This window comes from Poecile atricapillus, chromosome Z (assembly GCF_030490865.1).
Source record: "Poecile atricapillus isolate bPoeAtr1 chromosome Z, bPoeAtr1.hap1, whole genome shotgun sequence".
Lineage (NCBI taxonomy): Eukaryota > Metazoa > Chordata > Aves > Passeriformes > Paridae > Poecile > Poecile atricapillus.
The window spans coordinates 46,276,114-46,288,327 of NC_081289.1; the positions used below are offsets into that span (position 1 = coordinate 46,276,114).

The following is a 12,214-nucleotide window of genomic DNA, read 5'->3' on the forward strand; positions in this document are numbered from 1 at the left end:
TATGCCTTTGCTTTCAAATCCACCATGGCAGCTGCTCTCAGGCCCTTTAATTTTGCCTCCTTCATTAAGCAGTGTCTTGCAAACCCTGTTCTGTCTCCCTGTGTAGACGGCTGATAAAAATTTCACGAGATATTAAACAAGGCATGATCAGGTACCTCCACGTGCAGTTGTCCTTTGTCAGGAATCCATACAGAAAACATCCAACTCCTACAACTGCAGCCACAGTCAGCATATTTGTGTAAAAGCCCAGCCAAGCAAAGTAGATGCCAATTTTCTCTCCATAGTATTTCCTGTGGAGGAGAAAGGTGGGTTGTTTATTTTTTTGGTTAAAACACAAGTAAATTTGAATTTCTGTCTCAAATGGTTCTTCATTTCACACATTTTATGCCAGCCCATATATTAATAGTTCTCTGGTTTCAACTTTGGGATTGCAGTAGTATTGCATGCTTTTGTAAAAGGATAGAAATGGGGGGGGAAAGGAAAAAGAGAAAAGATCATACTTCACAAAGAAAATTTTAAGTGGTTGCCTTTTCATAAACCAGCTCACCATGTAACCAATCTCAAATTATACTCCTGTGCATGGGCTGATCTGTGTGTATGGATCTTCTCTCAAAACTGACCCGTGTCTCTTTGATTTCCCCAAAATCAGACCTATTATGTAGATTTCTCATTCTCCCTGCATTAGTCCAGTGCCAGTTACACCAACCTGATGAAATCCAGGGGTTGCAGTTTGAAAATGTTTTTAGGATGAGCCCATTCTCTGTAGAGGAGATATCGTTCACTCGGGCAGTTGGGATCAGTTGACAGGTGCCTAAAACTTGACTGCAAAACAGGACGAGCATGAGAAGATACCCCTAAAATCTAACCAGGGCAGCTCATCTCTCATCTCTGCAGGTGATTTCTATACCATGAAGCTAGAGTCTGGAGTAGCCTTTTAGACAGCCTTACTGCAAACCAGGAAAAGGAGCAGCAGCTCTGAGAGCACACCAGGATTCAGGATAGAAGGTTGTCAGAGAGGCACTGAATGCTAAAGTAAACGCTGTACATATGTGAGCTGAAAATAACAGAGACTCATCATGAGCTTAATCTAAGCACATGTCAACATCTTGGCACTTAGGAATATAGAATAAAAAAGGATCCATTCTAATTAGAGAACAGGACTGAATTAAAATGGATTTTAAGTAACTTTAACATCCTACACATGCTTTGCTTCAAAATAATACTGTACTAGAATATAGGCTGGAAAGACTGAGGGAAAAATCCAGGGCCTCTAGTCTCTGTTTTAAATTTAAAAGAGAGTTCACATGGAGATAATCCTTGTATTTCTTTGTAGGCTATTTTAAAAGCTATTTTAATAAAACCTGTTTTATTTGAGACATTTTTCCATTCTATATCTGTGATGCAACAAGATGAGTGATGCTTGTAGAAATCTATCTGCTGCTTTTCATTTTCAGCATAGCTGTGATGTATCATTTCAACTGTATAAAAAAGCAGTCATTAATTACTAGTCGTACTGAGTCAAAATTCCCCAAGCCATGATCAAAATAGCCTGCAAGGCAAGTTTTAAATCTTTAAAAGGAAAACTTTAAAATGGCTAGTCAAAAATTATATGAATTCCATTCTGTAAAGCTTTGATTACTTACAACAAACATGGTTTGTCTTGATTCTGCCTTAAAAGTGTCTTTGAAAACCTTAGGGGCCTCCTAAATATTTTAAACCAAGTCCATGCAGCTGAAGCAGTTATCATTCCTGACCTCCCATGTTCCCAATGTCTTCTTGACAGAACACACCTTGGACACAGAATGGTGGCTCTGAGGTGGACAAGCTGGGAGGTTGTGGTTATGCAATAGAGAGAATACAGAAAATCGGCCCTCAGTCTTTGCTCATTTTGCATTCACAGCCTCATGTGGAGTTTTTTCTTTGTCAAATATTCTGAAATCTGATTTTTTTCTCCTTGATTTTTTTTTTTTGTGCTATTGCTAGTCTTGGTATACAAAACAATTTTCAATATTAACTTTCTTATTCAAATGATATAATTTGAAAAGCTTCAGAAGTGTAGCTGCAAAAGCTGGATTTGTTATTATTGCAAGGTGAAATTGAAACCAGTGAAGCTTTTCTCTTCAAGATTCTGACACCTGTGAGGCACTGGACTGGCTGGGCAGAGTCTTCCTGTGGAAACCTGAGTCTCATGCATGTATGTTGCGATGTTTGGGAACCAAGGGGCTATTCTCAATATGGAAAACTTTCACACATCCTAAAATGAGAGTTGTAGTCTAAATCCCTATCAACAATTTGATATCAACAAGTTGATAAGAATTTTAATATTGGAATATTGCATACTAATGAAACATTAATTTAGGACTGATAAGGCAGTGTGTCATGGGAACTATATCTCAGTCCAGGTATTTTACTGAAATACATCTCCCAGAGAATACAAGTTTAAGAACTCTCAAGTGAAATATATTGTTTTTCATGTATAGAAACATTTTTAACCAACAGTGTTTTGGAAGAAAAATCTCTTTAGCGAAACCACATCCTATTCTTCTATGTGGATATAATAAGAGTTGAGGAATAGTGCTTGTATCCTTTGATATATCTCGAGGATATATATATATATCTAGATATAGTTCAGACCTCTATATTAAAGTGTATTTTAGTTACAAGCACCAGACTTACATCATGGAGAGGAAATGCTGCTTTGTAGATTCCAGTGTCCAGTAATTTGTTAATGCCAAACTTTTTCACATTATTTTTTGTTGCGTATTCCACACGGGACAGGATAAAATGAACCTGAAATTTAAAAGAAATATTTTTGTGTCCTTGCAACCTGAAAGAAATCACATACAGCTATATCTGTCTCAGCATACCACCAAGTTAGGAAAGAGTAAGTAGACTTTCCTAGTAAATAGAAAAATGTAGACAGAGTTAATTGTATAACTTGTATTGAGGTATACAAGCCATTCAAATCCCTCCTTTAAATTCAGGTGGAAGAAAAATAGGACAAATGCAAGTAAAGTTTTCCTTCCGGATTGCCCAGGTTATTTCATAAATTACGCAGGACAATTGCATCCCAAATGTTTTTAATTTTTTAGGATGTTTTAGTGAAGGCAACCACACTGATTTGGTAAAAGGAATAGTTTCTTTTTAAGAGTAAATTCTAGAAATACTCCATACACTTACAATTCGGCTTCTGGTTGCAGGATTGAAAAAAGTGTCTTTGTCTTGGATATAGAAGCTGGACAAATACTCCATTTGAAAAGGGGCAGTGAAAAACTCTTGCTCAGGTTTGATGATATTTTCATCCACCCTGAAGAGCCTACTGAACCAGTTGAAAGCTGAGTCTTGGGTTTTCAGGTCATTGTGTTGCAGAGGCAGTTTGATGTGCATAACCTCGGCATACGTGCACAGCACTTCCCAAGGTGCATGCACTTTCACAAAAATAAGTTTCTCATCTAAAACCTGAGATGAAAGAAGATTGAAAATTAGTATGTAAGCAAAGAACTTCTCATTTTAACAATTTTTTGAACTATCTAAATTTTTCTTTCTCTTTACAGCTCATAGATGAGCCGCTCAAAGTTGCATTCATTGTCCATCCCAGCGAATATATCATTGGCTGCTGTAAAAATGCTGACATGAGGAAACACTCAGGCAGATGAAGGCACAGAAAGATATATAAAAAAACACTGTTAAATGTGCCCTTAATACTTAACGTTCACATCTAAGCAAAGTATTTTATAAAATAATTTAAGTGTGACACTTTCCTCCTATGGGGTCATTAGGACTCTTTTTACTTGTAGTTTGACAGGGCAGGCATGGCTCTGGAGCTGCCAGTGACTCCTCAGCAGCTCATTTACAGCCCTAGGTGATGGCAGCAGGCTAGGCACTCAAGGGGCTCCTGGGCAACAAGAATTCCAAACTTCCTAGAGAGGATGGGGAGAGGAAAAGGGAAATTAGATGAAACTGCTGAAAAAGACAGCATGGGGCACATTTTTTCCCAGTGGAATGCCCAAACCAGCAGCAGTATGCAGTGGGAACCCTGAGAGCCACTCCTGCCTCCTGTCTACACATGGCCTGTAGACCTACTGCTGTCCTGCATTAGTGAGTGTCAGCCACATGAAATTCCCTTATGTAGCTCTTTGGCTCAGGAACACTGCTCAGGTATCTGATCTAGCCTGGGGAAATGTCCAGTTTCAAATGTTTTTCAGTAATAATCACAGCAGAACTATTGAAGACTGCAATATGTAAGTATAGCACCAGGTCTGCAGCAGCCTTCCAGACAGCAATTTACTTTCTTATGAATGTGAAGAACCAGAATGCATTCTTGGACGTGCAGCAGGAGCCCCCACTGCAGACAAATAAATACTGTGGTGCCATAGATTCTGAGTCTAATTTGGGAGGAGGGGGCAAAGCGACCATTTCTGGAGCTCACTACAGATTACCAAACAACAACAAATTTAGACTGGAATAGACAGTCCTGGAGAGGGAGACACAGATAGAGCACTGCAACCCTGCAGGGTAGGAAGAAAGAGGAGGGATTTGGAGGGGCTCTAACCCTCCCTGCCAGAGACAGCAGCTCTGGCAGCTGGTGTGCATTACCACAGTGCTCTTGAACTGCCTGCAGGCGACACCGCAGCCCAAAATATACAAAGCACGATAGAACCGCTTGCATGGGGCCAGGCCTTGAGAGAAGCAGGATCATTTGCACTGCTCTTCTGGCAGGTTCTGTCCCACACACATACTGGCTTCCCACCTGTGCTACACAGCCAGACTATGGGAAGTGCCTCTCTGCAGGGTACAGAGAGTAATTTTTATCTCCCGAGCTCTGAGCAAACATGATCTATGTAATCTCCCAGCTTCCCATCTTTTATTTTGCAGAGGAAGGAGCAGACATAAAAGTTCAAAAAGATTTTGCATCAGATCACAAAGACACTGCTAAGAGAAGAAAAGGTGGGCCTTTTTTTTAATTGAGGGGAGAGAAATCTTACAGTGAATTCATATATTCAGTTTCCTTAGTCCCATAGGGACAGCTCTGCTCTCAGAACAGCCATTCACAGAGAATAGCACTCACCGATCTCGTCGCTTCTAGTTGCAAGCCATTGTTTATCAGGTTGGATTCATATACTTGTCTCTTCCTCTGTTAAAAGATATTGAACACCGTAAAACATCTGTTCCAAATTCCACAAATATGCATGCACAGAAAAATGGAATTTCCTCCCAAAACCATCATTATGTTATCTCTGTAGCCCACTTGATAGCTACTGTGGTGATATGTACAGTCCTACCTACTAATTAATCCTGATCAGCTTTTTTGTGTGATATGCAATATTGCTTTAAATGCAACTGTGGAGAATTTATCCTCGCAGTTTCTGATACATTACTGAGGTATAAGTGTGACTCAGATTTCAAAAATTTTGAAATCTACCCCTGAAATTTTGATCTCTTTCACCTTTAGTCACTAAGTGAACTATATTAATCTTCCTTTAGAAAGATTTCATCTCAAGTGCTTTTCATCTCACTTTCCTTCAAGAATCCCGTAACTTTATGTTTCCTTCACAGTAATAATATGAGTTCACACAGCAGTTCAAACTGTAGTATCCCAATATATTTTAGCTCATGGATTACATCCCTATAGGAAGAAACTGAGAGCTGTAGCACTTGGAGAGTTAGTGGCACTGTTCCAGGAGCATTTAATGTCCCCAAAAGGACACAACAAGTTTTCCCCAGTAAAGAACAAATTTGTGGCTAATTTAAATTTTATTTCATAGTTAGCAGCACTTGGCAGACGGTGAGTTACAAAAAACCTGAAACATCTTTCCAGTCTCGAATCTGCTTCTCCATACCGATGACCTCCTCCCAAGAAACACAGAAACTTCCCCTTTCCCCTCAAATTCAAAACATAAAACTCCGTAAGGGATTTATAAGGAATTTTGAAACTTTGTGTGTAGCAATCAAATTTAAAAGCTATCTGCACCAACTGGGAAGCTCCTCAATGATTTATTTGTTTATGTGAGTCAAGGGTAGCCCACTCTCCCTGAGCTACAAACTGCATGTCTAAATATCAGAATGGGTAATGGGGGGCACCTGTAGGCAGCTGGGACTGCCCTTAAGTGAGCAGTTTGCTAGAAGATGATGACTTAAATGTGCTGGGGACTGAGAGCTTTATTCCTCTACCAGGTTAGACTAGGGCTGCAGCAAGGTTCCCGGAGTGACTCAGGGGATACTACTTACTCCCAGATTCCTCTCATGCCACCGGACAATTTCTTTGTTGATTAACATGTGCTTAAAGGATCTGGCATCTCCCAGTTCAGGAACTTAAAGAAGGACCCAGTGATTTTTGTGACATGGTTCTCTATAGCAATTTTAGCTGCCTTAAGATCTGCGCACAGGATCCAGACCTGTTGCTACTGTGAAGGACCAGAGTCAATGAATGACCCTCTAGATAAAGTCTTAGGAACTTTGACAGGTATGTAGAAAGTGATCCTCAGGGCTAGACTCAAGGCTTACTCACTCTAGATGGCAAAAAGATGCTTCAGCAGAAGGCTAAAAATCTTCAGAAGTTCCACAGGAACAGGTCAGTTATATACCCAAATAAGTTTCATCCAGTTCTTGAATATTGTAAGTTCCCAAACAAGAAAATGCTATTTTTCCAAAACTATAGCAACTCTTGAAATTAATAATTATGGAACTGAATAACAATATGAGCACCCCATTTATAGTTTGCTAGTTCTCTGCAGCAGCTGCAAGTGGCAATGATCTCAATGGACTCATTTCTTATTTTGTGAACAAGTATTTTTCTTGCATTCTTGTATTTTCTGGTTTGGGTTTTCTGCTTTCTTAGTCCACTGAATATCACCTTCTATTCAAGCTAGGCACAAGAGCCAAATATTTCAATCTCATTTTTTTTCTCTCACCAATATTTATCACTTTTCTCCTTATTCCATGCTTTTCTCAGGATTAAACCACAAACCCAGACTGATAGAACTCTCCATGGAGGGATCTCTCCATGTCTCATTAATTCACTTGGCTATTGGTGACAGTATAATGCTGTTTATGTTTTTTCCTTGTATACATATGTCTGTGTGTAATATAGACATTTCTGATGTGTACATCTAATTATCTTTGTTGTACTGACAGCTTTAACTAAAAATCACAAATATGAATGAGTGTTTTTCTTGCAGTAATATATTTTCTTGGATTTTCAATAATTCATAGATAATAAGAGTTTTCCAGTCTCCTTTAAAGATAAAGATTTTCAGCCACCTTGGCTTCTAAGTAAACTATATAATGATTTCCTCTGCAATTTTTGTTTTATCAAAACTCAACTCTCTTACCAGTTTATTAAAATATGTAGTACACAACACGCAGGAGTTTGTCACTCCAGTAGTAACTCTTCTGCCATTTCATCCCACCTCTTTGCTTCTTCCATATGCACGTGGCTGTTTCTAAAATGAATACTACTCAATCATGAAAATATTTCAACCCAAGTTCTCCTTTGTTCCACCAAATAAAACAGGCAAGGGGCTAAATACCTGTTTCATTTTCTTTCTAAATAGCATAAAAATAGATGCAGAGCAATTCTCATTTATAGAAGTCTAATACTATTTTTTTAAATCTTTTAATCAGATCCCTTTAATAATTTATTATAGCAAGGAGTTCCAAAATTAATTTTGCCCTCAGAATCTTAGAGGAATGTTGACAATATTAAGATTTCTAATAATGCATGGATTCAAGTAGTGAGAAACAAAGCCTCTGGGAGGCTTTGCTAATTAGGGGATTTGGTATTTTATATAAATGATTGAATTAAGGGTATAATGATCTATGGAGGAGGTAGACCTTTACCCAGAGGAGTCTATAGTGGTTTTGCATTGACTGGGGAATACAGTATATAGATATAATAGTTTATTAGGCTGGAAGGTGAAGATCATCCAAAGTTTATTTTAGTATCTGGCTTTTTGCTCAGCTACCTGCAAGGCTAAGTTGCAATAATAAAGTAATCATGGTAATGCTGCTGATCTAAACCTGACATAGGTTTTGATGACTGAAGGGCTATTCAGCAGAGTAAGACATCACAGGATGCATAATCATACACAGTCTTGTGAAAATGAAAGCAGAATGTAAGTAAATGCCAAATATTACAGGCACATGGAAGGATCAGGTTTTGCGAGCTGCTTTTTCACCACGGTGCTTTCAATTTCTGGTGATTCTCTTGCCAAGCTGAGGAGATTAACAGGATTGTGGGTCTAGAAATTGGTAGCAGACCAGTAGCACTTTTCCCCCTGTGTGTTGAAAATGGTAGGGAACACTTGCTTTGATTACAGTGACAGAAGAACACAAACTCACATCTTTGCTAAGTTTCTTTTGCGCAAAGAGAAAAGTTTCCTACCACAATATCCATGTGGGTTCAGGGGAAAAATCTTAACAAGAAAAGAGAGCTTGAACAGCCTCCTCTGCCTTACCTGACAGGCAACAGATAAATCAGTCAATAAGAGAAAGAACATGGGGCCAAAATCCTCCCCAATGAAAATCAGCTGAAGGGAGTGAAGAGGATCATTGTACCAATATTAGCTGCCTCACAGCTCCTTTGATGGTATTTGGAAGCTATCCTCCAAGTCCCAGCTGTCAGCATCAGAAAATCAATTGATTGAGAAGCTCTGCTCTGTAAGCTTCTTTCCCTTATGTTTGAAGACAATCATAAAAATGTGAAGCACAACATGCTATAGAGGATAAGCCCCCAAAAATGCAAACCCAAAGAACTCCAAATACATATTTTCTGATATACCCTTTGATTTTAAGCCAGCTTCATGGTTTTCTGAAACCTGACCTGTGACCACCCAGAACAGGTAATACTGCAGTCTAGCCCTGCCCTCAACAACAGCTTTTAGTCACCCTGCTTGGAAAGACTCATTTCTGTCCTACAAATATATGTAGTACTTGCAAAGAAACTCCCTCCTTCTATCTGTCTTCATATTCTTCTGTCATCCTTCCTTCCAAAGTAGTAGAATTTGGGTTTGTGGTTGCCTCAGGAACAGAGTTTTTATTTCAGTGAGTTTCTGCTTCAAAACTGAACCATCCAGCTGAGATGAAGGCAGGTGTGGCTGCCCTCCTCCCAGCGCCCATAGTCCCTTCATACTTGTTATCAGAGTACCTGAGTAGGTTGGCTGAGCACACCACAGGCATGCAGAGCCTGTCATTCTCTACTGCCTCAAATCACTCCATAAAATGGCACAGAAATACCCTTTTACCTGTAATCCCAAGTGCTGCTCTCTCACTGCAGGTATGACACATGCTAAGCAGTGGGATGAGTATAATTTGTGCCTGAAAAATTACTCAAGTTTATTTTTGGTCATGTTTTTTTCTTTTTGTGGTTTTATTGTTGCTGGTTATCTGAACTGGTATCTGAACAAATATAGAGGCAGGAACTGCTCATTGTTTGCTTATGAAAACAAAATTCTCCAGCTCTGCTGAAGTTCGCAGTAACGCTGTACTTAAAAAACCCCAACAAGATGTGTGTAATATTCTCCAAGAGTGATAATTTAATTCAATTTAAAAAAAACAAAATCTGTCAATTTTTGAGAAGCACAGATTCCTTCACAGCTGGAAATGAAGGTTTTTCTCACATTCCAATTTAAATTACTGACAATCTTTCTGTTTATTTCTGTTGGGGGGAAATAGATGGACTAAAATGACATTCTGCATTGATTTCTTTTGAATTTGCTTTTCTTGCCTGTTGACTTTACAGAGTGAGCTCCTTGAGGACCCCAACAGATGAAATTGGTGTTTGGGAGCATTCCTGAAAAGACTGGTCATATTTGATGGTAAGCTCTCCTGACAAATAGAGTACATAAATTGTAGGTTAAAATTATGTGCTTTGAGCAAGAATTTCAATTGCTTGCAAGGTACAGTTTCTGGAATCTTCTCCTGGCAGTCTCCTTTTCGCTAGTGCTCACAAAATTAATTGTATACCAACTTAAGTTCAGAGATTGAATTGAGCTGTTTATTTGACACTTACTTACTAGCATTTGGATCTATAAATTATGTTAGAAAGTTCCATGAGGTGTCATTTCATTAATTTGACTCCGTCTCCCCCAAACCAGATTTCAGAAACAGATGAAAATAAGAGAAGCCCTGTGGATCTCCAAGAGCTTGAGAATCCCTTATTTTTATTCCTTCTATCAAATTACACCCATGTTTTATTTCCTGCTGTCCTCTGAGATATTTTCCCAAGAATATTGCTTATTACTATAAACTAATGTAGACCATTCAGTTACATTTATCCAATTCTTTAGAAAAAGAACAGAAAGCCATTCAAATTAAATACAATGATAATCCCAGGATCTGAGTCTTCTCTTGCTGCAGAAGAACACGAGGATCTGTGCCCTGTTTCTCTGAATCCAGTAAATTGGATACCTAGGTTGTGCCCTGATTTTCAAATGCTTCTGTCTAAATTCACTAAGAATTTGGGGACTCCTCCACTTTCAGTGTCATAAAAAAAAATACCCACAGCAGCACATGAAACATTTCACTTGAGAAATCTACAGATGTCCACAGTTTGAATCCTGAAGTGACTTCCACATCATGCAATTGGGTGGGGTGCTGTGTGTGTCAGACAGAATTTTTCCCAAAATCTCTAGATTTCACAGACATGTAACATTGCACACAACCAGTGGAAAACTTGCTCCTGACTCCAGTGACATGAGGATGTCTCCTTATGGGAACAGACATCACTGAATCTCCTATTTTTTAGTAAGCTGGAGTTTCCAAATTCTGTACACAATAAGGCTCTGGATAATAGCTTTATAAAACAGTCAGGGAAGTCAAAGAAAGAGTAGCATGGGCAAGGAACCTATTAATGGTTAAAGCACCCTGAATTACACAAGATACTACTTATAAAATTTGGCATTTTCAGTTCATCATTGATCAGACAGTGATGTATACAGTATTTAAAACTGATTCTAAATGGCAATGTTCCTTATTTTGGTTGTATTTCATCACAAGGGTAGAAGTCATTTGCCTCAGAAAAATTACAGCCAAATATACAACAGTGTCAGTAAAGACACTGTTGAACGACACTGTAAAGTCAGTAAAGCTATCAAGTAGCTTTTATGCCAACATGGATGAAATCTGAGTGTATCTTGGGCAGCACCAAGCACACAGTGTTCTGGGAATTGCAGTAGGCCAAAATGTTAATTTCCTTCCTGGAATTCTAAGGATGTAAAGCTGCACCATGTCATCTTAATTTCAATCTCAGATATAAGGTAAATGTGTACAGTCCCCCTGTTGCTTCAGCTACTACTTAGCTGTGGAAATACTGGTTTTAGCTTCCTTCTGACACATCCTTGTCACTCTAGCCTTGTGTGTCACTCTCCTGGCTGTACTTCTGTCCATACAGGCTTTGTTGGCCACTCTGCTGTCACGCTGCACACCTGGCTCTTGTTCAGCTTCTCTCCACAAAAACCACCGGGGCCTCTTCCACAGAACTGCTCCCCAGCTGCTCAGTCTTCCCCTTATCTGGTCATTTCTCTGATATGGTCTTGTCCTCGCATTTGTTGTGTGTAGGTAGATTGCTTCCTCCTCCTCAGCACACCACGGAGTCAAGGTGGCTGCAGATCTTTGTGAAACTAACACCTTTGAAAGTAAAGTTTTTATGCAAACACCTACCCACAATGTCCTGGTCTAATTATAAATGGTTTCATTCTGGCTAATGCCTTAACATTAATGCTGCGCTGAAAATACTACTCCACTGCTCACATTTATTTTCCATCACTACTTAGAAAATATGCTCATTATATTTTTAATATATTTGGGCAATGGCCAAGTATTACAAACATAAATGTAAAATGCTAATTGATAAAAACAATTCTTTCCAAAGGGGCATATTTTTTGTCTAATTACCTCTTTCAATTAATTTATATTGCTGATCCTGTGATCATGTGTAATACAACATCCACCCACGGCAGGACTCCCTCAGACCCTACTAACGACATTCCTTATGGCTGTCCTGTTAATGCCAACAACAACACTGTGTAATGAGTATCACCAACTTAGCTACAGGCTTTTTTACTCCTACTCTTCTATTTCCTAACTGCAAATTATTATTTGTGTATGAGCTGCTTTCAGTGATATCTTCGTCCCTGCCTGTCTCTACCATGTCCCGGCTGCTGGAACATGGATTATTACTAAATCAGAGGAGGATGTGGGTGGGTGGGGGAGTGCA

The 12,214-nt window shown here is 39.0% G+C and overlaps 1 protein-coding gene across 5 annotated transcripts in view; it reads right to left on the reverse strand.

The window, feature by feature from the left end:
- Positions 1–12,214, reverse strand: part of LOC131573141 (anoctamin-6-like) — a 67,561-nt gene that overhangs the window by 19,898 nt on the left and 35,449 nt on the right. For 4 of the 5 annotated variants that reach the window (XM_058826787.1, XM_058826789.1, XM_058826791.1 and 1 more), the window contains exons 4-8: positions 5,069–5,134; positions 3,181–3,459; positions 2,677–2,790; positions 707–822; positions 156–290 (exon numbers count right to left, since the gene is read on the reverse strand). In XM_058826787.1, the coding sequence (XP_058682770.1) occupies positions 156–290; positions 707–822; positions 2,677–2,790; positions 3,181–3,459; positions 5,069–5,134 (710 nt within the window). The remainder of the gene's footprint in view (positions 1–155; positions 291–706; positions 823–2,676; positions 2,791–3,180; positions 3,460–5,068; positions 5,135–12,214) is intronic. The other variant, XM_058826788.1, reaches the window with a different exon arrangement.